This window comes from Pygocentrus nattereri, chromosome 21 (assembly GCF_015220715.1).
Source record: "Pygocentrus nattereri isolate fPygNat1 chromosome 21, fPygNat1.pri, whole genome shotgun sequence".
In the NCBI taxonomy this organism is placed as follows: domain Eukaryota; kingdom Metazoa; phylum Chordata; class Actinopteri; order Characiformes; family Serrasalmidae; genus Pygocentrus; species Pygocentrus nattereri.
The window spans coordinates 11,596,719-11,622,481 of record NC_051231.1 but is presented as its reverse complement, the minus strand read 5'-3'; the positions used below and the strand labels follow the sequence as shown (position 1 = coordinate 11,622,481).

Below are 25,763 nucleotides of genomic sequence, written 5' to 3'. Positions count from 1 at the left end.
ACACTGCAAGATTAATTTTGTATTTGTATCAACTCTTCTTTCCAATATTTAATCCTCTCAGAGGAGCAAAATGGAGGAAAGCATCAAACCAAGCCTTTCAAAAAATGTAGTGAACTAGAAGTGATCAAGGATGAAATGGCCAACAGGAAAAAAAGTCCTCCTTGGAAAAAATGATAATTGTGGAGTAATGGCCAGAAAGCAAGAGATGAGGATGGGGAGTAGCAGATGCAGCACTGTGTTTGATAAATTTAGTTGCTCACCTCATCAACTCTTACAGCCTAGGAGAAGTGTGAGGCCTTTGTAAGGTTTAGAAAAGTTTTTTCAAGAATACCACTTATTCTTAGGATTATTCTTAAGAGAAAGATGTTATTTGAAGAATGACAGTTTTTTTAAAAGAAATAAGTGAAGAAAAAAACACATTTAAAAAGATTTTCTTACTTTCATGAACCTGGCCACCAGATATTGAAAAGGTTACTCCTGTAAGCACTAATGCAGCTGAATGCTTTACTTTCTGCATATTTACTTTTTTAAAATATGCTCCTTGTCTCCTCCTGCTGTTTCACATGAAAACATGGCTGCTCATTGTAAATGTCACACATTCATGTGCACGAGGATTAAAAACAGCCTGAGTGTCTAAATCTGGGTTAACAGAGAAAGTTGCTAATAGATTTTGTAAAACAATCTAACTACGATTGCATTTGTAAGGTTTTTTGAAGCTAAGATATGGTCAGAAAGCCTAACTAAGCTGGACATGCTTCGTGAGACAGGCACCCTTATCCCAGTTTGTTGAAGCTGGAATGACCCGTTTTAAACATATCAGATTCTTGATTCATGTATAACCATGAAGCATTGTGAAAGATGTATTCAGATGGCTGGTGATAATACATTTACATACAATACAATACATTTAGCAGATGCTCTTATCCAGAGCGACTTACAAGAAGTGCTTTGTCAATCTAGAGAAAGTATCTTTGCTAGTTACCAATAGCTTAGAGAAAAAGACAGTCCTGAGCTCAGATACTGCTAGAAACAAATGTCACTGCAGACACCAAGAGAAAAAGAAAGAGTTGAACGCAGAACTCTGTGCCATTCAACGCAATACAATAACAATAAGATACAACACAAACTACAATACAGAGTGCAGTACAATAAAATAAGTGCAGCTTATAATTCAATGCTCATTTAAGTGCTGTGTAAAGAGATGAGTCTTCAGTCTACTATCCAATACTTGTGGATACCTAAGAAACCTATTCAGTGTGGTTTGCTCAAGTGATTTCAGCTGTTCCTCTGCTGTTGTTGAGCAGCTACTCTGTGGTAGTGGAGAGAGTAGACGAGTCATTTCAAGGTACTCCCCTGAGGCCCTTCAGCTGGAGGTCTTTAGCTGCTCTGAGCAGAACCACCGGTAACGTCTCAAAGGTACGAACTATCACCTCACAACTCCAACCAGACTTACTAACAGCTGTAATCAATCTTACGTTAGGATCACGGTTCATTTTGTCAACATTCTCCATGTGTTCTTTGCAGGAGCTGATGCTGTGTTATGTAATCATGCCATCAGATATGAAAACAGAAGAGACTTCCACGCCAGAGTTCCTGAAAAGGGTCAAAGTTCAGGTCAGACATTTCCACTGGTTTTAGGTTTAGTTAATATATTTATTAAGGATGCACAATGATATCATCAGTTTTGGCAGATATTTGCTTAAAAATGAATATCAGCATGAGACTGATTTTTAGATTTGACTGAAATTTCAAACCAGTATTGGATAACGCATTATATTCCAGAAGAGCAAAATATTTAGATGAAGCTGGGCTACTGCGCTAAAATATCTGCATTAGTTTCCAGCCGTTGTAACCCTCAAAGAAGTGCTAATGCTAATCCAGGTAGATCTAGTCCGTTTCAATATTTTATAAATATTTATGTATCAGCTTCAGCATATATGCACATGGAGATTATCGGATGTCTGCCTCAGCCCACAGTTTCCATACTGGGGCATCCATAATATTTATTTTTTACATGTCTTTTTGACTTGGCCTTTGCTTGTTTTGTTACAGGAGCTCATTGTAAGCAGGTGGATATCTTCACGAGAACGAACAGAACAGGATGATCTTTAGAGTTTTTGTTCTTGTATACCAGTAAGTTATTTAACTAAACATCTTTGAATGTTAATAAACATTCTGTATGTAATTAATTCATGCGGTTTCCTTGCATTTGTATCTTTTGAATAATGTTGATTCAAGGCATAGCTATACATGGATTACCTGAAGGAAACAATAGGTAAAGTGATAGTGGCCAAAACTAATTAAACAGGGTGCGACCTCAGACAATGCAGTGAGTCTCATGTAAGGCTTAGCTTATTGTCAGTAAGTAGGTGGAGGATATCGTCACACAAAGAAAGCCAAGTGTGTAGATCCAGGCATATAGATATGTCAAGACCCATGAATGTTTATTGAAGCACAGCGTTGATACAAGATCCCTTATGAATAAGAAAACACCACTAATAAATACTTGAGGCAATTGTCATGCTCACAGACCTTTCTGTTGGATAAATCCTACCATTGTTAGACCATGTGCACCAGTTCACAAATTATTCTTATGATCTTCTTCTTCATCACTTTGACCTTCCTGTGAGTTTCTCTTTGGACTGTCTACGATATAGAAATGGTTCTGGGAAATCTCCCGACACAGCATGCTGTACTTGGATGCCCTTTTTACACGTGGCAGAACAAAAGTCTGTGTAAACTCATCTTTGCTGAGGGCTCGTTTTGACTGGGTGGCCAGGACGCAGTTTATGAACATCAGAGTGTAGCTGTAGCAGTTGTGGTTCTCCTCGTTAAAGCTGTAGAGGAAAGATGCAAAAACAAGGAGCTTCTGAATGAGGAGTTTCTTATTTCACCATAGATCAAAGAGCATCTCAGCGGCTCATAAACCAGACACATCGGAGTTAGAAGACCACAGGAGGAGTTTGGCTTTAAAAAGACAGAAATACTAACAAAAGCAGCTACATTCTACCTCAACAGTTTGATTTTATTATGTCTAAAGAAGATCCAGAAGAAACACAAAATTGCACATTTGTTCTTGAAAGTTTCAAAGCATTATGCCAGCCTTGTTCAACCTAATCTGAGACAATTTCTCTGTTTTTAATGGAAGAACAGAAAACTTGTCGACCAGAATAGGAAAACGCTTTGCCTTTGTAATTGACCATTTGCAGATGTGGCAGATAGAGGTTAGGTTGAAACATGCACTGAAGACCAGATCACTTGATCAAAACCTTGTCCATTGCTGCTCAATGTAACAAATATTGGCCTACCTTTGCCATAGTGGATCCCACATTTGAGCAGAGGAGAATTTCTCCAGGTATTGATCCCATTGATTGATGAGATTGTACATATCTGGTTGAACTAAAGGAATGCTAATGCACCGCTCCCAGCCTTGATGATCTCGGCGCACCCCAGTCTTGGTGTAGTTGTATACCACTCCTTTAAAACAACAAAGAATTGTATGCACATGGGATTTCACTGAACTGTAGATAATACTGATGACCATATAATTGCTACTTTCGGAATAAAACATCATCTCCATTTTTGTCTTTTTTTCAGTTGTTGACATAAAATGCCCATTGCCCTTTACATTATCTATAAATATCATGAAGAATGGACCAGAAGAAATGGCCCAAAGTTTTTTCTGCTTTTATGTATTTCATTGTGTTCTCAACCACATCCAGTGAAACAAAACTGCAGTGACAGACATCAAGAAGTCTGGCAACAAACCTGTTCTACTAATTAGCTCACAGCATCTGACCTTTTTCGAAAAAAAATAAATTGCAGCTGTCGGAACAAAACTTTTGTATTGATCCAAAATGACTGGAAAAAAAGTCTGGTTCAGTTGACTTGCATTAAAAGTAAAGTATTTCTTTTTCTATAAAGTTAGCATTTTGGAGATATGGATTTTTGTTCTGACAGCAGCAAAATGCTTGTTTCTTTTTTACTACATAATGTTTGAATTCATTCTAATTTTACATAGGATTTTTGAAAACACAAATCTGACTAAATAAACTTAAAAATTAAATGAAGTTTCTTTTAGATATTTAGGTCTTAGATATTTTATACATGTGCTTTACAGATACAAGAAAAATCAGTGCTGTATTAGTTAATATTGCCTTTATTAGAGAATTAAAAATTCTCCATTAGACATGAAATGCTGTTCCTTTTAAAAGCTTATATTCGAAATTGTTAAATGCATATAAAGCATTAGTGGAATGAAAGTCTATCCAGCAAATGTCAGAAATTACACCTGTTAAGCCATTTAAGCACAATATTCAGTACTTTCAGTACATTTATATAATCTACAGACTAATCCTACACAGTGAATTGGTGTTCTAAAACAGTACACAAAATGTTAGTATCTTTACAATACTAAATTACCTACTTAGGGTGTGAATGCTGAAAGATTGTGAGCTGTACTATTTGATACTGGGCTAAAGCACTGGATGAATATACAAAAGCAACATATAGCAAAATTGACTGGTAAAGTTTGTCAATCATGATCTTCAGAAACAAACCAAGAAGGATCTACATACCCTTTGTGTCAGTAATTCCAGTGTGCAGATCTGATCCACCATCGAATTCTCTGAAAAAAGTCAAATTTTATACATTATCGTCTTGCTTTAATTCAAGGAACACATTAACTCTAAAGTTCTACACCATACCTGAGGATATTTTCTTCTGTTGGGGCAACAAGGAAAGCACATGGTGCTTTGTGTCCATTGGAGAAAGGGTTGGGTACACTGATCGGGGCTTCCTCTAGCCTCCTGCCACTGAAGCTCACTCCACATTCAGGGCATTGCTCTGGGACGAAGAAACAAAAGATGTCCTTGTCACAGTGACTGAACTTGATCACACTCTTATCCATCGGCATCAACCATGGGAGCGGCTAGCACCTCAGACTTCTCTCCACAACCTCCTGCTTCATTCTGGCAGTCTGGTGCCGGACGCAGTGGAGGCCAACAGGTGTGTTTCAACAGTCTGACGTCCACTGGTCATTTGTAACGAGCCTATCAGGTTGCAGCTAACCCTACACCTATGGAACAGCAGTGTCCTTTTTCACAGCTACTTTTTTCCTTAATGCTTATGCACGTGTAAACTGCATGTTGCCAAATTGCATTGGCTTTTGTGTAGATATACACAACAAAATTATAAACACAACACTTTTGTTTTTCTTCCCATTTTTCATGAGCTGAACTCAAAGATCTAAGACTTTTTCTATGTACACAAAAGGCCCTTTTCTCCCAAATGTTGTTCACAAATGTGTCTAAATCTGTGTTAGTGAGCACTTCTCCTCTGCCGCGATAATCCATCCACCTCACAGGTGTGGCGTAATCAAGATGCTGATTAGACAGCATGATTATTGCACAGATGTGCCTTAGGCTGGCCACAATAAAAGGCCACTCTAAAATGTGCAGTTTCACACCAGTCAGTATCTGGTGTGACCACCATTTGCCTCACGCAGTGCAACACATCTCCTTCACATAGAGTTGATCAGGTTGTTGATTGTGGCCTGTGGAATGTTGGTCCACTCCTCTTCAGTGGCTGTGCGAAGTTGCTGGCTATTGGCAGGAACTAGAACACGCTGTCGTATACGCCGATCCAGAGCATCCCAAACACGCTCAATGGGTGACATGTCCAGTGAGTATGCTGGCCATGCAAGAACTGTGATGTTTTCAGCTTCCAGGAATTGGGTACAGATCCTTGCAACATGGGACCGTGCATTATCATGCTGCAGCATGAGGTGATGGTCGTGGATGAATGGCACAACAATGGGCCACAGGATCTCGTCACGGGATCTCTGTGCATTCAAAATGCCATCAATAAAATGCACCTGTGTTCATTGTCCATAACATACGCCTGCCCATATTAAAACCCCACACCCACCATTAGCCACTTGATTCACAACGTTGACATCAGTAAACCGCTCACCCACTCTGCCATCTGCCTTGTACAGTGAAAACCAGGATTCATCCATGAAGAGAACACCTCTCTAACGTGCCAGACGCCATCGAATGTGAGCATTTGCCCACTCAAGTCAGATACAACAACAAACTGCAGTCAGGTGGAGACCCCAATGAGGACGACCAGCATGCAGATGAGCTTCCCTGAGACGGTTTCTGACAGTTTGTGCAGAAATTCTTTGGTTATGCAAAACCGATTGTTGCAGCAGCTGTCGAGGTGGCTGGTCTCAGATGATCTTGGAGGTGAAGATGCTGGATGTGGAGGTCCTGGGCTGGTGTGGTTAAATGTGGTCTGCGGATTTGAGGCCAGTTGGATGTACTGTCAAATTCTCTGAAATGCTTTTTGAGATTGCTTATGGTAGAGAAATGAACATTCAATTCACGGGCAACAGCTCTGCTGAACATTCCTGCAGTCAGCATGCCAATTGTACACTCCCTCAAAACTGGCAACATCTGTGGCATTGTGCTGCGTGATAAAACTGCACATTTTAGAATGGCCTTTTATTGTGGCCAGCCTAAGGCACACCTGTGCAATAATCATGCTGTCTAATCAGCATCTTGATTATGCCACACCTGTGAGGTGGATGGATTATCGCGGCAGAGGAGAAGTGCTCACTAACACAGATTTAGACACATTTGTGAACAATATTTGGGAGAAAAGGGCCTTTTGTGTACATAGAAAAAGTCTTAGATCTTTGAGTTCAACTCATGAAAAATGGGAGCAAAAACAAGTGTTGCATTTATAATTTTGTTCAGTGTAGTTCCTGGTTCTATCTAGAATGAGTTAACAGAAGAACAGCAACATCTTCGCATTTCTAACTGAAGTATACAGTTTCTGCCATTGATTTTGTTTGTCCCATGTATGCTATATTTGTGATGGTTAAAGTAGGTTGTGTTTATTTGTGTACAAGGTTAATAATGTGGAAATTAACTCTCCAACGTAGTAGTAATAACACATCTTGGGGTCCATTTTTGACATAAAATGACGTACTTTCTTTGGGAAAATTGATGAATGTTACATAAAGTTACTATGAAAAGCTACATTGGTATGATTGTAAATTAGTATGACAAGAAGCACAATTTCTGCCTCCATATTGAAGAGTCAGAATATGCGTTCACACATACAGATACAGCCATATAGCCACACTGCATCATACAGTATTGAAGAGACAACTCTTCATTTGTTCAATTTTTATTCAAAAGCACAAGTTATTAATTTATCAGGAGACAATCAAAAAAAGTCAAAATACAGTCAAATATAGAAAAATGGGGCTCCTAATGAGCGCCTGGAAGATCTGGTAGATACCAAAACTGCCTAAGATAAACAGCATTTAAAGGCTTCATCTTTCAGAGAGAGGAGAAAATCAAGCTCCACTCTTGCTGTGTAAAAAATCCACAGGTGTTTCTTTCTAACCTGAGTATCACTGAACCAACTTAAGACTGAACTTTTGGAAAGTGTGCATACATATACACACACACACACACACACACATATGCACACACACAGTATATATGTAAGCATATATAAGGATCTTATATATGGTATAAGATCAGCGTATATATTTATATTCATTATAGTTATTGTTCAACATCCATTATAATTGTTAGTGAATGTCATAATGAATCATGTGCTTTAATGTTTCTGAATATATTTGGGTTGGCACACTTTTATGACCCCTAAATCACATCACTTACATCATGTTATAATAATGCACTAATAAATATGCAACGTTTTTAAAGATGTCCTCACCGAAGTACATCCAATCATCATGAAAACAAACTGTGAAACCAGATCAGAATCATTAGGCCCTTGAAAGTTAACTGAGCTTTTCATTCTCTATATTAATCAAATAACCCTTAATATGATTTGCATCTATGAACAAAAGTACATGGTTTATTGCTGTATTTGTGATATCATATAATTAATAAAGGACAGTAAATGAAGCATTACTTATCCCTTTATATGTAATAGATATTTAAGCCAGTACTCAGCCTCAAATCATCTTTAATGAGCTACATTTACTTCGTCAATTTATAATAAAAAATTTGACTGCAAACTTCGATTCCATTAAATCAATGAGTGTGTTCATGTGCACTCAATAATCCATTCATAATAGCTTTCTGCTTTCTGCCAATTATTCAAATGGTCATGTAAACACTATAGTCTGATCTAGAAATCCAATTAAGAAATCTGGTAGAGAGGCTGGATGTTAGCTCAGTAATCAGATTTCTCAGTGCATGTAAACTCTTACTCCGATTTCTTTTGGATTTCTCAGTCTGTGTATACAAGAGAACAGACGCCGGTACCAGAAATAAGCAAGTAGTGCTGCCACGAGACGCAGCAAAACACTTTTGGATCATCGCTGAAATGAAATGGATTTAAATATTCTTCATCTTCCAGATGATGCATGTTCATATTTTCAGGTAAAGTGGCGCAATGTTTAAAAAAAAGTTTTACATTACATTTACGTCACGTCTTCTTCTGTGAATTTATTTGCTGGTTGCAAAGCAGCAATCTGATTACTGCCTGACTCATGTAGACCTGGAGTTTCCCCATTATCTGATTACTCAAATGCATGAAAACGCATTAATCTGACTACTGACAAAGTCAGATTTTCTGCAGTTTTCAGATTGTAAACGCATTTAATGATTCCTCATTGGAATTAGCTGGTAAATAACAAAAATATATCCAATCCAACAACTCAAACTGCTGGACGATTGATTTGTCTCTGGGTTTTTCATGAACGATTACCTCAAGGATTGACTAACCTGAAGATATTTTACTTGTCAGCGATGTACAAGCCATGCTGCTGTATTTCTTCATACATCTTGATGTACATGGAGGCACGTTTCATTCTGGGTAGAACAGATGAAGTGGTGAACTCATCTCTGCTAAGAGAGTCTTTACTGTCCAGTGATCGCATATAGTTTATGAATGTCAGGGCAAATCCATAACAACAAGATCCAAACTCCCTCTCCTCATGAAACCTGTAAAGTAAGAACATTGGAATTAACATTTTGCATTGGACGTTGATCTCAGCGATCACAGACAAGCTCCAATGCAGCATTTCCAAACTCTAACTACCGGACTGAGCTCATCATTAGTTAATAGTATGATTCAGGTGCAAGAAAAACATGAAACTGACAATATAGTCTGACAATAATATAGTATATTCATGACAATATAGACTGACAATAAACTCTACAATATAGATTACATATCCAAAAGTTTGTAGACACCTGTTTATCTAGAATTTCTTCAGAAATGCAGGGTATTAATGGTGAGTTTTCTGCCTTTGATGCAGCAAGAACCTCTACTCTTCTGGTGGGGCTTTACACTAGATCTTGGAACATTGCTGTAAGGATCTGATTGAGTATTACTGAGGTTGGGTACTGATGTTGGATGGTTAGTTCTCAGTCATTCTAACTCATCCCAATGGATGGATGGAGCTCCAGAGAACACTGCTTTATACCCCTCAACCCACTCTTGGCACTGGCCATGGTGACCTTAGACTCATGTTTGGCGATGAAGATGATACAAGATGTGCATGCAGATAAATGTCTGGCAGCAATGGGTGCAGCTTAAAGTAGCTGAATGCACTAATAAGCATAGCATACAATACACGCTTAAAAAAGATGGTTCTTCAAAGGTAAAGATAATGGTTCCATACCCGAACCATGAACACTCAAGGAACCACGTTTGTGCCTCTCATGGGGTTCTCATAAAAAGGGTTCTTTAGATTGATGGGAGAATGTGCTGTAGATGGTTCTATTTAGCACCAAAAAGGGTTCTTCTGTTTTTACAAGCTTGATGGCATAAGAACAGCAGAACCCTTTTCAAAAAGGTGCTATCTAGAACAATATACAACACATTCTCCATCAATCTGAAGATGCAAAGAACTTTTTAGGCACACAAATAGTTCTTTGAGTGTTCATGGCTCTATACAGAACCATTATCTTTACAAGGTAACCTTTGAAGAACCATCTTCTTAAGAGCATATATCTGAAATGCAAATCAAGAAAAGTGCATGTTGATAGAGTTCATATTTCACTCATTGCTTATGTATTAGTAATTCACATACCTCTCTGGAGTCCAGATTGGAAGTGATGAAAACAGTTGCAGTTCTTTATCCCATGACTCTATTAGGGAATCTCTCCAGGGTGGAACCAGCTGTATACAGATGCACTGTTCCCATCCATGTTCGTCCCTCTGGACTCCTGACAATGTGTAGTTATAGACTAAACCTATGGATACAAAACTGTGTAATAAGAAAACATCCACACAAAAAAACTAGCATGAAAATACTGGCACAACAAACTGTCCAAATACAGAAGTGTTATATAATATAATGTTATATAATATTAATTGCTATAATTTTATTCTATTTTAACTTCATACAATGTAGACTTACACTCACTGAGCACTTTATTAGGGACACTAAGTTCATTGTGGGTAGTGCCTCCCTTTGCTCTAAGAACAGTCTCAATTCTTCATGGCATGAATTCCACAAAATTCCTTTAAAATTCTGGTCCATGTTGATATCATGCAAGACACTTTTATGCTGTGAATCTCCTATTATACCACAACCCAAAGGTGGTCTATTGGATTCGGGTCCGAAGACTGGGAAGGCCACTGAAGAACACTATGCTCTATGATATGGTGCAGTATGATGCTGGAAGTAGCCATTATAAGATGGTAAATATTGGCCATTAAGGGATGCACATGGTCAGCAACAATACTCAAATAGGCTGAAGCATTCAAGTGATTGGTATTAATAGGACCAAAATGTGCCAAGAAAACATTCCCCACATCATTGCACCACCTCCACCAGCCTGGACTGCTGACACAGGGCTGGTTGAATTTGTAGATTCATGATGTTGGCACCAAATTCTGATCTTACCATCTGTGTGCCTCAGATTCATTAAGATTCATCAGACCAGGCTACATTTTTCCAGTCTTCAACTATCCAGTTTTGGTGAACTGGAGCCTCAGCTTTCTGTTCTTAGCTCACAGAAGTGGAACCCAATGTAATGTTCTGCTGTTGTAGCCCGTCCTCCTCAGGATTTGATTAGATAACTGCATGAATAAGCAGGTGTACAGGTATTCTTAATCAAGTGCTCAATCAGTGTACATATTAAGCCAGGCACCAGAACATTGTTAAAGATTTCTTTGAGGTTTTATTTAATATTTGTTTATTTTTAAGATTGTAATTGTAAGATTGCCACTAACATTTTTTTTCTGTTAAGCAAGAGCATCTTAATGGCTCTTACCTTGGAGAACCAAAATTTCCTCCATCTTATTGAAATAAATTAGTTTGAAGTAGTATGTAAACATGGCTAAAGTTTTTAAAAGTACTGTTCCCCCAGTTTATAGTCCATATATGGAAACTAAGCTGCAAAAACAGCCCATTCTGAATGTACTGTTTTTGTGGTGCATGGAAAACAACCACTTTACATATATATGCTTCTTCAGCCTACAGCAGCTTAGTTACATCCACTCTGAGTGCTTTTTAAATGAGGCGCAATACAGGACAGCCAATCAGAACACAGCTCATTTACATATACCAATCTTAAGACATTTGTTAACTGTCAACTGGTGCATAAAAGCCATACAAACAGAAGTGGAGATGAAAGAAAAGGACAAAATATAAGAAAATGCATTATATGGGCTTTTTAATAGAATCATTTCATACATTTACAACATTTTCTTTTTTATTTGTCCAAAAATGGTGATCCCACCATTTCTAACACTGCCGTAAGCTGAGGAGCAAAAAGACAAGCAAGTTCACCTACCTTTAGAGTTTGAGACTCCAACATGCAACTCTGTGTCATGGCCTTCTCTTAAGAGGAAAAAATGTTAGAGGTGTAAATAGTGTACAGTTTACTAGCAGTTCTTGAATAGAGTCTTCTTTAATAAGGAATTACACTTACACTTTTTTGCCTAGTTCAGTGAGATGTAAACAAAGTCAGTCAAAGTGGTTTGTTGTGAAATGATTCATTGCAGAGCGACTTACAGGGATGTCTTTACAGTGGTGGTGATAGAAACCAGGGGTCACCATGACTACAACACAAATATAACCATTTTATTTACCAAAAACCACCACACACATACATATCAAAACCTACACATACTGTATTTTCTGAGTATTTATATGCAATGTTGATGATAGTAAAATAAGGGAGAATCTGAATAAACGGTACTATTTTGCCTCATAACACCCTACATGCACAGATCTGCCATGAACAGCTTTCAAAAATACACATTTTAGGGCAAATTCTTAACTCAAACAATGTCTCAGACATCAGGCAGCCTATATCACTCTATCCATTTCATGTAATAACTTTCTGAGAGGGAGCTTTTAGAAGGGGACGTCTGGTTCCTATTACAACCACTGTGAACAGTTCTGATTAAGTTTCTCTAGAACAGAGCATTTCACACCAAACCACTCTGAATGACTTTGGGTTTTTCGGGGGCGGGGGGGGGGGCGGTGTTGTTGTCTTTGTTTTGTTTTTTACATCTTAACCGTTTAATTATGAACACATTTTGAAAAGTCGGTGGAATTCCCCTTTAAACTTACCTTAGAAATGACGGTCCGTCGTTCGCTCCTATGAGAAATGAGCACGGAGCTCTGTGTCCGTTCGTAAACGGACATGGAAGAGCCACAGGTGCGTCTAAAAGTCCAAGTACGAGAGGTTCCTGACAAACAGGACACTGATGTTTTCGAGCACAAGCTTGATTCTGTAGGCACAGTGAGGATAAGGTGGCGATTTGATCTGAAAAAGTATAGATATCTTTCCCACAGTGTCTGAACGTAACCACGGTTTTGTCAAAGGCTGTTGTCATTTTCCCCACCTGTATACGTTATGGGGAGTCGATTCCAAAAGAGTCGATTCTTCAACTCCTGCACGTCTGGGTGGCAGAGCCGACTCTTGACCTGTGACTCTGAGAGTCGATAGGTTTGGAGTCGACTCTTCGAATCTGTTTTCAGTTGTAGCTAAAGCATGTAGCTTAGCTTGTCTGCTTCTACAGTACACCATTCTCCACCCTTCATTTTCATGATTCGGGCTGCAACAAACAAGGATTTAACACTGTACAAGGAACAAAAACAAAACAACAGTAAATCATTTTCAGTTCGACCTGAAATGGTGATGCAACTAAACTATGTCCTTGCGAATGTAACTACGCTATTTGTTAGCGTTAGCTAACTTAGGGAACTGCTGCATCATTTGAGGTGGAGCGGAAAATTCGAATAAGAAACTGGAATTCATCTTCATGGAAAGGGGAACAGGGTAACATTCAGCTGCAAAATGTTTATTATTTAATTTTAAATCTAGTTAACTGACAATAGTTAATTTTTATCGAATTATGACTACAGTAATGCTTTTCTCTGTATATCACTCTGAGATTCTCGTCAAACCTCGAGCTCATCATGTAAAATATGTGAAATATCACTAATTTACAATCTGCAGCTACTCAAAAACTAAGTGAACTACGTTTAGTATGGTTTAATATTTACTGCAATCGCTGGCTCTGAAGCTGTCTTGGTTTTGGAGTTGAAGAGTCGACTCCATTAATTTCAGCAGCAGGAGTCGAGAGTCGGAGTCGACTCCAAAAAACCTGGAATCGTGGATCAATAACCTGTATTGTCCCGCCTTCCAGCGCTACGATTGGCTACTAGCGGCGGGATCGCGTCTGAATTTGAGCAACAAGCCAATCCTAGCGCAGGACATAGGACAGGGGGCGTTGAGGAAGCACAACGCTTTCTCAAAAAGCTGCAGTTTAGTTAGAAACTGGCGCAGGGTCAGTGCTTATCTCTCTGTTTATTACTGTCTATTACAGTTTATTACCTACACGGTTACATTCGTATGATCTAATAGGACCGAAAAGCTCTTTGGAACCTTGTTATAAAATGTTCACTGGCCTGTTGTTAATGTTGATCTGCAATACTAAAATGTAGTATCATGATAATTACCTAAACTTTTATCATGGTTAATATTTATTACGATCTTGTAGGAGCAAAACCACTACATGTATAAGATCATATACAGTCATCTCCAGAATTATCGGCACCCTTAATGAAAATGAGCTAAAATCAATGTATTAAATAAATGCAGTAAGTGATATTTTGGGCATAAGCCACATAATTTTATTTTTACATAGTGTTCTGGGAGCAAAAAAGTTTTCTTTAGTAACACTTTTTTCCTTTAAAATGTAGGTTTTAAAAATATTGGTACCTTCCTTAACCCCATTATGAAGCAAGAAGGTCAGCACCAGCTCTCTGCTTCATGGTAGACACACAAGCCTTTTGGTAAGAGCAGGCAGCATTTGGACTAAAATCTCCTGACATTTAGTGGAATTCAATACACCAGTGACAGGTTTTTCTCCGTCTGCACATGCAAAAAACGGACACCGCACAGCTCCCACGAGACACCAACAAACACTTTTGGAGCGATGCAGAAACCAAATATGTGCTTGATGAAATGAAGAGTGCAAATGTTCTTCATCTTCTAGATAATGCATATTACGGCATGAAGTTTGAGTTTACGTTCCATTTACATCACACCTTCTTCTGTAAGTTAACTGGATGGTTTCAAAGCAGAAATTTGATTATTGTCTGACTCATAAAGACTCAGACTTACCCTGTTATCTAATTATCCAAGTGCATGTAAACAAGTTGAACAAGGTAAGTTAAGTGATACTTTTTTAATCCCACAAACGGGGAAATTCCACCTCTGCATTTAACCCATCCGTGAAGTGAAACACCACATACACACTAGTGAACACACACACACACACACACATTAGGGGGCAGTGAGCACACTTGCCCAGAGTGGTGGGCAGCCCTATCCACGGCACCCGGGGAGCAATTGGGGGTTAGGTGTCTTGCTCAAGGACACCTCAGTCATGGGCTGTCGGCACTGGGGATCGAACCTTCCGGTCACAGGGCCACTTCCCTAACCTCCAGCCCACGACTGCCAGGCACTGACAAAATGTGATTTTCTGTAGTTATCAGGCAAGATAAGGCAAGTCAAGTTTTTTATATAGCATTTTCCTACACTGCAATCATTCAATGTATTATACAAATTAAGAAAATACAAAGATAATTTAGGCACAATTTAGGCACAAAGCAAGGGGAATGGGAATTTAAACAATATCAAACATTATATTTTAAAAGAGAAGCAATTAATCATTAAATCAAATAAAATTAGGATAATAAATTGCTGTTACATGAGAGATCAGATTAATAAGTGCATATAAACACACTCATTAAGGAGCCAACAATGCTGCACAATGAACTGACATCACCAAACTGGCAACCTTACCAAAATACCCCACATAAAACCAGCATCCTTAGCCAAATGAAACCTCTGGTGAAAGTGCAACTTGTTTGACTAAATTGCAGAGACGATATTTCAAAGTGTCCACGGTAACAATATCGTGCGTGTTGAATATCGCGGTAACTTTTTGTTGTATGTTATGTCGGAAACACCTGCAGCGCGGAACCAATGACTCCGTGTTGGCTGGTGTATGGTGGGAAAGAGCTGAGTGCTGCACATAAATGAAAAGGGGGGCCGGGAATAAAAATATAAATTGCGCATATGTGGATTGAGAAATGTCTACAAAGCAAGTCACCTGCAGGTAAAACAGCTGGATGTACATACTGGCGATATAGCGCACAAAGGGTAGACGAGCCGTACACGTTTGTGAGAATGTCACCGTTGACTTTGACGCTTTACAAAATGGTGCGGTGTTAGCTAGCCGGCTAGCTCAGCTCGCTGCGTTTAACGTGACTGAACTGTTTTCTTTAACAGGCGTCCTCATAAAGTTACAGTTTTCCCACTCGACTCTCGATTTCAGCCCAAAACACTAAGGTTAAATGCTAAAGTAGTGTACCTACTATCGACCAAACTGAAGGCGGTTTCTTCTTCGCCAGCTTCTTGTTCAAAATTTCCCGTTTCATCTTAAATGGTCATGCAGTTACATTCTGGCTCCTGAGGCGCCAGATTGTAATTACTGAACAGTTTAAGGTGGAACGGGAAAATTCGAACAAGAAGCTGGCGAATAGGAAGCCAATTTCAGCCTCATATACGACACTTTATCCCAGAAAAATCAAACGACTTAGCGTTAAATACGAAACATTGAGAGATTTGTCGCAGGTAAGCATAAATATGAGCGATTCGTTGATACTGCTAGTGATACTGTGGTAGTGCTGGGCGATATACTGGTAATACTGACATATATTGCTTTTCAGTTTTATCGATACGTTTGATAGATTCGTTTATATCCAAAATATGTTTCCAACGTGGTTTGTTTTGCTTTTTAATTCTATTTTGTGAGATCCAGGATCTGGTCGTTCACTGCAGTGTGTATGTCATTGTTTTACTGCGTACTTAAGGTTGTTTTGAAAGAACACTTCAAAATGCTTACAAAGTCACTTGAAATAAATAGTACATTTTCTTTCTGTATGTATGATTTGTATCCGAGTAATGTTCATAGTACAGTGTAACATTCCCTTTGGTGTCATTTTAGAGAATAAACAGAACAGAACAGAACCGTCCAATGAGAACAGCCTACACTCTTACCAAAGGTTTTTTTAAAGAACCATGTACGGTAGGCACTCAGTCATTGTGAAAAAAACACTTAAGCATTCAAGCATGGTTCTGTATATATATAGCCCTTTATTAAATACTTTTTAAGGGTATATAAGGTTTATTAGACATTAATTTAGTACAGAATAGCAGCACTTAGGAAGTGTGAGCTTATGAACTTTATTAATGCAGATTTAAGCATCATCTGGTACTGTGATATATTTGGAAAATATTAGGTTATTGAATTTCATCAGTATTGCACAGCACTTTACAGGAGGACATTTGTTTGGCTGCTGTGTTCAGAGAGAGAGAGAGAGAGAGAGAGTGAGATAGAGAGATAGATAGATATGGACACAGCATTTTCCACAACTACATGTTTGTAGTGATGGAGCATTTAATTCCCCACAGTAAACTGAATAATAACAAGAATAATAATAATTGTAATTAAAATAATGCGATTCTCTTAGGTAGGGCATTGCAATTTGGGGAAAAATATCTATTTTTCTGACCCTAATTGTGACCTGTAGTTCAAATTGGTAAACTTTCCCCAAAAGACCAGGCCTTTGTTTTTGGCCATTAAGAGCAGAACATCCACTTTATCTGGCTTATGTCTTGAATGCTAAACATAGCACACTAGACTAGCTGTTTGATGTGGTTGTGATGTCACAACAAACAGATGTTTGGTTTCTTCTGATTACTCTAACTTGTCTACAGTTCTCACGCTCTGTGTTTTTAGATTAAATTGCAGTTTGAAAATTGCACAGATTGTTTCACATTGTGTTTTTGATCTAAACTTGATTAATTTTTCAGCCTTATGACAAGGCATTTTGGACTGACCAAAACATCACAAATTTAGAACCAGTTCGATGACAGCCAGCCCTTATCCCAACTCAAATTTGTGATTGGTTGTGTTTTTAAAAATGCATCAATGTTTTAGTATTGGAGAGCAAGAATGTTCCAATACTAAAAAGGTTTTGCTGCACAGCAAGCAGTCCAGATTTGTGGGTTTTAGTGGCCAGCTCTCTCAGGGCAAGACATTAAAGAAATCACTCAGCCTGTAGGTAACAGCTGTTATGTAGTGTGGGCACATCTGGCTGACTGAGAGCAGGGGGTATCAGTGGAATAAGAGCTGGTTAGGTATGTATTTCTGACATATTTCTTTTTCCCCCCATCTGTGCAGATATTTTATTCATGGCGTTTGTCGAGAGGGGAACAGATGCATGTTCTCACATGATCTGGCAACCAGCAAACCCTCAACAATCTGTAAATTTTACCAGAGAGGCATGTGTGCGTACGGCGACCGTTGCAGGTAGGAATACCAGTTTTTAAAGTGTTGATATCTTGCATATGTACTTAAACCATATTGCAGAAAGTTCCTATATGGGACACAGGTGTAATTTTATTATTATAAACTTTCAGTATTTCAGTAACTTTTGTATTTTGTATGTATTTTTAGATACGACCACATCAAACCTGGTGGACGGGGAGGTGGACCACCTGTGGAACATACAAACCGAGTCAGTAGTGCGGGAGCATCTGTCCCAGGACCAGGGCCTCCACCAAGTACAGGCAGAAATACTAAGAAAGCGATAGTGCTGAGAGACAGAGGTATGGCAGAAGAATATTGTAGGAGTAAGTCACAAATTGTTGTAGCTAATTACTACTCTAGTAGTGAAAGTGGTGCATTTAGAGTTTAGGCAGTTCTGTTCACCAAGTATTGCAGTTATATTGCTACACATTGTGATACACCTTGTAATGTTAATACATTTGTGAACCATTGTTGTCATGTGGTTAAAGCCTGACCGGTGTTATATTAAATGTGAAAGCCGTATTCATTAAAACTCCCATATCCATCTGTGATTGGTCAGGATGTTCACAGCTCACAGTAAATTATTCAGTGATTGTATACAGGCTCATTTCCAGGCTTCTGCAATATCAGTGCATAGCATATCAAAAGGCAGATAACACAAATAACAAACAATATATTGTACAGCCCTAGACAGAAGCAGACTGAATCATTGCGTCTTCCTTTTCCAATTTCTTCTGTATTCCTCTAATTCTACTCTCTGCTTCTAGCTTTAGCCAGTGATAGTAGAGGCCAGCCTTACAGTGGAGAAAGTGCAGAGGTTCTGGATTGCTGGGACTACAGAGACAGCTCTCAGGCCAAACCTCACACCTACCTGGATGCCATCCGTACAGGTCTGGAGAGTTCAGCCACAGCCAGCCCTTACCCTGATGTACCCCACCAGCCACAGCTCTGCCCTTATGCTGCTGCTGGTCAGTGTCACTATGGCAACACTTGCCCGTATCTCCACGGCGACATGTGTGAGATTTGCAGGTTGCAGGTTTTACATCCTCATGACCCAGAGCAGAGGGCAGCACATGAGAAGGTGAGTAAAAATATATCTTTAAATCTACAGTAATGGAAGAAAAGGAAGACAAATCTCTCTTTCTTCTTTACTTTGTCAGGTTAGTTATAGACGTGCACAGAATTTCTGGGCTGATAGTGATGAGTGATAATATATAGAAATACTTTACTTTTAAGGTGAAAATTGAGCTGTATTAAGATTGTCTGTATCTGTAGTAGAGAAGATCATCTCAGCCTGAGCTTCTTCCTCTGCAGATGTGTATGATGGCCTTTGAGATGGACATGGAAAAGGCCTTTGCAGTGCAGCATAGCCAGGACAAGGTGTGCAGCATCTGCATGGAGGTGGTGTATGAGAAGGCGTCTCCGTCCGAGCGGCGCTTTGGCATCCTGTCCAGCTGCTGCCATACTTACTGTCTGAGCTGTATCCGGCAGTGGCGCTGCGCTAAGCAGTTTGAGAACAAGATCATCAAGTGAGTTGACTGGCCTGTCTGAAAAAAATTATATACTACCAAAAAAAATAATAGATAATCAAAAAATACGAAGAAAACACTAAACCCCTATTCGAACAGGATTAGTTTTACGTTTGGAGCTGGGGTAATTTGTACTTCCGTTTCTCAATAAATTTTGTCCTGTCTGAATGTACCATGTGAGCCAGTTTTGCCGACTGCAAGCTCCTGCTTCAGTAGAGAGTCCCGTGCCTTTTACCTTCTATGAAACAAATCAGAACATGCAAAATCAATTGATTTTAGACAGAAAGTAGGCTATTGGCTATGAATTCTTAAGCTATTGGCGCTGCTAATAACGCATTGCGTTCACATATTACAGCATAGAAGATGGTTTTGGTAAACGAAATAATGGCTTAATCCCTCCACCTCCATTTGAAAACTAATTTTGTCCAAAGATAGAAATAAGATTAGTCACTGAATTTATATCAGCCAGTTGATTCAGTAATTGAGACATACTGTTATTATAATAACACTTACAGACCATTGAACATGGGCAGTTATGTTGTTTTATATAAAATGCTTAGCCAAGTGAAAATGACATACTAGGTCTAATGCCCATTGTGCATAATCATTACACAAAATAAATTTCCAATACATATTATATAGATACTGATCACCTTCCTATTTCAGTAGCTTCAGCTATGTGAAGAAAAGAACTACTGTTTCTCTTCGTGCAGCCAGTCAGTAACACTCTCCTGTGAAGAAACCTAATCTACAGTAACATGCAAAATGTTTGAACACCACTGGGCAAATTAGATGATTTGTTGATCTTGTAAGTGTAAATATTTTAGCACACCCTCTACAGAGAACACATTCCTGCACAACTTAATGCACAGTTACTGTTAATTTGCAGAAATTAATGTATTGGGGGAAAAAATAAAACATAAATGTGGCCTGTGCAAAAGGCATATTTAATGTTTCATTTTTTTATGATGTGTCAAACTCATCCAATAAATAGTAATTATGTGCTACAATTGGCATATTCCACATTTAACTTATTATTTAAGAATTTTATTTAGAAGATCAAAAAAACTGCATTTTAACCAGGGTGTTGAAACTTGGCGCACAACTGTATATAAGCGCAAATTTGGTGCTGAAATGCAGCATTTTGAAGAGCACAAGTAGTTGAAGGTACCTGAAAGGGATGGATTTAAAAAATTTCATGAATGATGAAACTAAATTTGGTAGCCATTTGTGAACTGTACTTTTTTTAGTGCCTTCAAAGTACAAACTAAATGCAGGTGGGACATAAGCTAAGTGCAAGATATGGTGTGGCACCATAAGAGTATTTCTAGTGTAGTTCTAGTATTTCTGGGGCAGTTGTGGGCTGGAGGTTAGGGAACTAGCCCTGTGACCGGAAGGTTGCCGGTTCAGTCCCCAGTGCCGACAGTCCAGGACTGAGGTGTCTTTGAGCAAGACACCTAACGCCCAGTTGCTCCCCGGGTGCCATGGATAGTGTGCTCTGGGCAAGTGTGCTCACTGCCCCCTAGTGTGTGTGTGTGTTCACTAGTGTGTATGTGATGTTTCACTTTATGGATGGGTTAAACGCAGAGGTGGAGTTTCCCCGTTTGTAGGAAGTATCACTTAACAGTACCCCTTAAATTCACTATACGTTCACTGTAATGCATGGCCTTTCATGGCTTATTGCTTTATTTGCTTTTTTTGGGGTAGCTTCTTTAAAACAGTGCTTTGTGTTGCAGGTCTTGTCCAGAATGCCGAGTGGTGTCAGAGTTTGTTATTCCCAGTATCTACTGGGTGGAAGATCAAGAGGAGAAGAACCGTCTCATTGAGGAGTTCAAATCTGGAGTCAGGTAAGAAGCAAATTGCCAACGTAAGCTTCTTCTGGTATTTATCATGAAGATTATGGTGACAGCAAATTTGCAGTGTAAAAGGCTCCAGCCTGAGAAAGCAGTAAATAATGTTTAAAATGGAGATAGTTCTTAGTGGTCTTGTTTAGTTACACCCTTGTGCAGTGAGGTAAAAGTGACATGGTTATTATCCGCCCACTTAAATAGAAACCCAAAGGTCAACCACCAGTTCTCCTTTAGAAGTCTGCCATAGGCTTCCCCACAGTGCAGTTTGTGAACTGCTTTTGATCCAGCTGAAGCTCGAAATAACTCAAAGTCTGCTTTGTTTAGGAACCTGATGTCAGCATCAAAGCATATCATTTAGGCCTAATCCTATTTCATATTTTTACCCCTGCCCCTTGTTTTCAAGTATCACCTTGCCCCTTACATTTATAAGATGTAGTGGTTGAAATCTTCCCCTGTGTAATGGCACTGTCCCAAAAAAAAAATATATATATATATATATATAAAATTAACATTAATTAACAGGCTACTAGCAGTGCTCTGTAGTTAACCTTGCTACTCTGCAGTGATAGCAGGAGGGAAGTTCAGCAACCTCGCTACTGGTCTGTAGTTAAATTTAGGGAATCATATGCCTTCAAAGAGGGACATAACAACTACTTATTATCGCCCACCCCTAATTTTTTGGTGTTATAAAACTTACAGCTTATAGCTGGCTAGGTACTGAGACATCAGCGTACTACTAGTGATTTTTATGCTTATTGTGAAGAAAAGGACCATAATAGTTTGAAATAACATGAAATTAATTTAATACAGTGGTTATCATCATTTTTTAACAAAGAAAATACTCACATTTGTGGGTCACTTGCGCAGCCATCTTGCTGGTTTTTCTTTTTTTCTCATAACACTCTGTTTGGATTGTTCCTCTGAAAAACCTCCGTTTTAAGGGACATGTAGCCTTCAACTTAACCTCACCTTACCCCTCTATCTCAACAAGAATCAGAACACCCAACCACTAGACATGAACACACAGAATGGAGGGGTAAGGGCAAAGTGGTATAGGCAAGGAGTAAAATGGGATTGGGCCATAGTTTCCTTGTCTTTTATTCACATTGTACATGATCCCTGCAATGAATCAGTTACATTCAATTATTCCCTTGATACTGTTAATGACAGTCCAGAGTCCTGGTTTGCATGCCTTTAGAGTGAACGTGGTTTTAAAATGGTAGCATATCATTGGAAAATGTTTCTTTATTGGCTTAAGAGGGTCATATACTACAGGTGCAATGCATGCTTGGAATAAACTTTGTGTTTTGCAGCAAGAAACCCTGCAAGTACTTTGACCAGGGGAGGGGAACGTGTCCATTTGGAGGGAAGTGTTTCTACATGCATGCCTACCCTGATGGGACAAGAGCTGAACCAGACAAACCTCGAAAGCAACTCAGCTCAGAGGGAAATGTTCGGGTAATTTTCTGCTTTACTGCACCACAGAACAACATGCTATTGCTAATGCCTACATACTGTCTTACTAACTACATGCTAGATGACTTTATACAACAGTTCATTCCGATGGTACAGTCTAATTGTTTGGGAAACAATCTAGCTGTGCTGTTATCACAGATAACTAGCATTCTGGTGAGCACAGATTGTAAGTAACAGCTCACATCTGTTAACGATTAGTAGGTTTCTATGTTTCTACGTACAAAACCAGAAGATGGATTTGATTAAGTCTATAAAATAAAGCTTATTTTATCATATTCTAAAGACAGAAGTATCTAACAGTATGCATCAAATTCTGCGCTCGTCATTGGCCCTAAACAAGGTTTAATCTAGGTTTAATGCAGTTGTGTAGACACAGTGTAGTAAGGTTTTATGATTGGTGCAATTCCTGACAGAGGCTTTCTTGACATTCGAGCATGAAGCTCTGCTCAAGCCCACTCCGGCTCCCCTGAACCCAGGAATGGCGCAGCAGAAGGTTCTCCACATGACTTAATAACATAACTGAGTTTGGAAACATCTTCGTCTCCCTTCTTTAAGCCAGGGTTACACTACACAGCTTTCACCCCAATTTTAGCCCTGATTCTCAGTCTGGCTGAGTCTTTGCTGGTCGGCTCTAGTCAGCAGACTTTTGGATCAGTTGGAGCGAGATTTGAGTCGTGTTTGAGGGGCACAGACTCTGATTTTATCAAACTTATATGATATTTTTAACCCGAAATCTAGTGTAAACTGGTCAGTGAATCAATTTGAATGGACTCCTGCAACAGCCAATGAAAACTGAGAGCACAAAAGAAGAAAACACAGCAAGTAAAGAAGGGCAGAAAAGTCACTCACATGTGGAGTGAAGCTTTTTTTAATGAGTTTAAGGCACGAGCATTTAAAACTTAAAAAAAAAAAAATAAAATCACACTGATCACATTTTTAAAACCATGAGCCCTTATACATGTTTACCAGCTATTTCTTTACCGTAACAGCACAAACGGCAGCAGCAGCTCCACCTTTGTTTATATGGGAGTTCAGGAAGTTTCGTTCGGTTCAGCAGCAGCTTAAAAGTCGAGTAGTGTGTGATATCTAGTCATTTAGTGCGTGATCCCCGTTATTTCAGTCACCCAAAAAATCTGCAAAAAACAGTCATATGGTGGGTGATGCCCAGTCTTTTTATAATCTGTCAACATGCCTGTGACATGATTTGCTCCGCATGTGTCCAGGGCTTAAGCCAACCAAAATAAGTTGGCAGGCTTCAGGTGTTGCATTCACCCTAGAATGACTGATGGAGTTTTGGTCAAACTCACTGCTTTTTAACCAGACATGCATCCCTTTTGGAGTGTCAGTGAGATGCTGTATGCTTGAGCTCCAGGGCCTACCTAGAATAATTAGTGGGACCGTTCTGCCACCCACTCAGGCAGCTTGGAAGCTTTGGAGAAGCTTGTACTAAATTTAAGCTGTTGTTTTAAGTGGTTTGTGAAACGTCCACGTTTCTTTGGGAAGCAGTCCATGTTGACCTGTGTCTAAAGGGCTATAATTGTAAAGAACAAAAACTGTTCACATTAAAGCAGGAGGGCACCAGTAGTCTGCCTTATGTTGTGTTTTTATTACATTATTGTGTTTTTTATTACATTATTGTGTCTCCCCATCACTCAGCATAACGCTGTTTAGCGCAAGTATCTGTTAGCTAACGTAACTGAACTGGCGCTTTCCTCCAGTCATGTTCAGCTGTCCTATGATGATGCATTAGTAGGAGTTTGAAACGATGTTGAAGGAAGCCTGTGCTAGCCTTCACCCTCCTACCACTGTTGGTAACGTTTGATTGAGGGAGAGCTAACTAGTGGGTGGAACTGGATATGTCTAAATTGAGGAGAAAGCTGGAAAAAAAATAATAATACTTTACTGTTACTAGGTGGTTAGTCCTATTTTATCTGTAATTAAAAATGGTCTTTGACTTTTGCACAGTGCTGCACATTCAGAAGAATGCATGTTGTTTTTCATTGATCAGTTTGCTCATTGAAAAATGAAGTACTTCTGTGTTGAAATAAAGGTTGATCAAATCTATTCAAGTAATAAGTTTTTTTTCCTTTTTCCCTCCTGAAGTTCCTGAATTCTGTCCGGCTGTGGGACTTCATTGAGGAGCGTGAGCATCGTGGGGTTCCGCAGTACGAAGATGAAGTCAACGAACTGGGAGAACTCTTCATGCAGCTGTCTGCAGCTGGAGAGGACAGCGGACCCTCAGCATCCCACTGATTTCACACATCACAGATCCAGACCTGTAGGCCGACCTCGGAAACCATGGTTTCATATATTTGGTAACTGTGTACATTATCTGGGCAATAAAAATGTACTCACCGGTAAAGTTTCCCTGTTTATGGTTTGAGGTGTTTTTCATAAAAAAAAATCTTTTTACCTGTGGTACATTTTTGTGGAATGACATAGTATATGAGTATGACAATATTTAAAGGCACCTGTATTGTTTCTGTAAGCTGCTATGTTTTCCTGATACGTGTTAGAATCTTGCCGGATTAAAAAGATTTTTAATGCGTCCAAAGAAAACATGAAAAAAAGGGACTGGCACATTATGAATGCACTCAAGTAGTGTGTGAAGTATGAGTATGAGAAATATTGTGTATTTAAAAAAAAAAAAAACAAAAAAAAAACATATATACTGTAATTGTTGCACTTAGATCCGTTTACGAAGAGGCGACTTCTCTACTATTTTTGGGGGAAAATGCAATATTGGAGGAAAAAAAATCCATTTTCTTGTAACTGCTCATTCCTTACCTATTACTTCGGTAAATGTTTTTAGGACTGCTTAGATATAATTACATCCTCCTGAACACAACAGGAATAGTAATACTGAACTTTATCCCATCTAGTGTACGCTTGAACTGAAGGTACCTGATGAGGCTCATATTGTTCTGTTCTATGAATTGTCTTGTTGAGTGAAGCTGGTGAGATTGTAATAAAATAGCAGTGATTCAGCTGTTTGAGTGCTAAA

At 39.0% G+C, this 25,763-nt stretch overlaps 4 protein-coding genes across 8 annotated transcripts in view; 2 read left to right on the top strand and 2 right to left on the bottom strand.

The window, feature by feature from the left end:
• tsen2 (TSEN2 tRNA splicing endonuclease subunit) overlaps positions 1-2,189 on the top strand; it is a 10,794-nt gene extending 8,605 nt beyond the window's left edge. For 2 of the 3 annotated variants that reach the window (XM_017704776.1, XM_017704777.1), the window contains exons 10-12: positions 1,305-1,416; positions 1,525-1,614; positions 2,053-2,189. In XM_017704776.1, the coding sequence (XP_017560265.1) occupies positions 1,305-1,416; positions 1,525-1,614; positions 2,053-2,112 (262 nt within the window). In that variant the 3' untranslated portion in view covers positions 2,113-2,189. Of the gene's footprint in view, positions 1-1,304; positions 1,417-1,524; positions 1,615-2,052 lie in introns of those variants that run through there. The other variant, XR_001858157.2, reaches the window with a different exon arrangement.
• Positions 2,190-5,113, bottom strand: LOC108431549 (MKRN2 opposite strand protein). Its single transcript, XM_017704782.2, has 4 exons — positions 4,707-5,113; positions 4,578-4,627; positions 3,309-3,477; positions 2,190-2,837 (listed from the first exon to the last, which is right to left on the bottom strand). The coding sequence occupies exons 1-4, from the start codon at positions 4,913-4,915 to the stop codon at positions 2,579-2,581; spliced, it is 687 nt and encodes a 228-aa protein (XP_017560271.2). The 5' UTR covers positions 4,916-5,113; the 3' UTR covers positions 2,190-2,578.
• Positions 4,720-16,122, bottom strand: mkrn2os.1 (MKRN2 opposite strand, tandem duplicate 1). Of its 3 annotated transcripts, none has more exons than XM_037532413.1 (6): positions 15,905-16,122; positions 12,584-13,071; positions 11,799-11,845; positions 10,088-10,250; positions 8,775-8,993; positions 4,720-4,845 (listed from the first exon to the last, which is right to left on the bottom strand). In XM_037532413.1, exons 2-5 carry the CDS (start codon positions 12,847-12,849, stop codon positions 8,786-8,788), a joined length of 684 nt encoding a protein of 227 aa, XP_037388310.1. In that variant the 5' UTR covers positions 12,850-13,071; positions 15,905-16,122; the 3' UTR covers positions 4,720-4,845; positions 8,775-8,785. The 3 variants fall into 3 exon arrangements, with proteins under 3 accessions (XP_037388310.1, XP_017560269.1, XP_017560270.1); XM_017704780.2 differs by having other exon boundaries at positions 12,584-13,094; positions 15,905-15,960; XM_017704781.2 differs by lacking the exon at positions 15,905-16,122 and having other exon boundaries at positions 12,584-13,613.
• mkrn2 (makorin, ring finger protein, 2) lies at positions 15,512-25,763 on the top strand. The gene is made up of 8 exons (XM_017704779.2): positions 15,512-15,645; positions 17,776-17,904; positions 18,052-18,203; positions 18,672-18,985; positions 19,219-19,433; positions 21,170-21,280; positions 22,597-22,741; positions 24,863-25,763. The coding sequence occupies exons 1-8, from the start codon at positions 15,620-15,622 to the stop codon at positions 25,010-25,012; spliced, it is 1,242 nt and encodes a 413-aa protein (XP_017560268.1). The 5' UTR covers positions 15,512-15,619; the 3' UTR covers positions 25,013-25,763.

Bases quoted from the DNA above. Each gene is read 5' to 3' on its own strand.
- LOC108431549 (XM_017704782.2), bottom strand. From the start codon at position 4,915: ATGCCGATGGATAAGAGTGTGATCAAGTTCAGTCACTGTGACAAGGAC. The intron at 3,478-4,577 runs GTATGTAGATCC...GTTGTTTTAAAG, and splicing joins TGGAATTACTGACACAAAGG to GAGTGGTATACAACTACACC. The intron at 2,838-3,308 runs GTAGGCCAATAT...TTTCCTCTACAG, and splicing joins TGGGATCCACTATGGCAAAG to CTTTAACGAGGAGAACCACA.
- mkrn2os.1 (XM_037532413.1), bottom strand. From the start codon at position 12,849: ATGACAACAGCCTTTGACAAAACCGTGGTTACGTTCAGACACTGTGGG. The intron at 11,846-12,583 runs GTAAGTTTAAAG...TTTCCTCTTAAG, and splicing joins GACGGACCGTCATTTCTAAG to AGAAGGCCATGACACAGAGT. The intron at 10,251-11,798 runs GTAGGTGAACTT...TTGTATCCATAG, and splicing joins TGGAGTCTCAAACTCTAAAG to GTTTAGTCTATAACTACACA.
- mkrn2 (XM_017704779.2), top strand. From the start codon at position 15,620: ATGTCTACAAAGCAAGTCACCTGCAG. The intron at 18,204-18,671 runs GTATGGCAGAAG...CTCTGCTTCTAG, and splicing joins GATAGTGCTGAGAGACAGAG to CTTTAGCCAGTGATAGTAGA. The intron at 22,742-24,862 runs GTAATTTTCTGC...TCCCTCCTGAAG, and splicing joins GCTCAGAGGGAAATGTTCGG to TTCCTGAATTCTGTCCGGCT.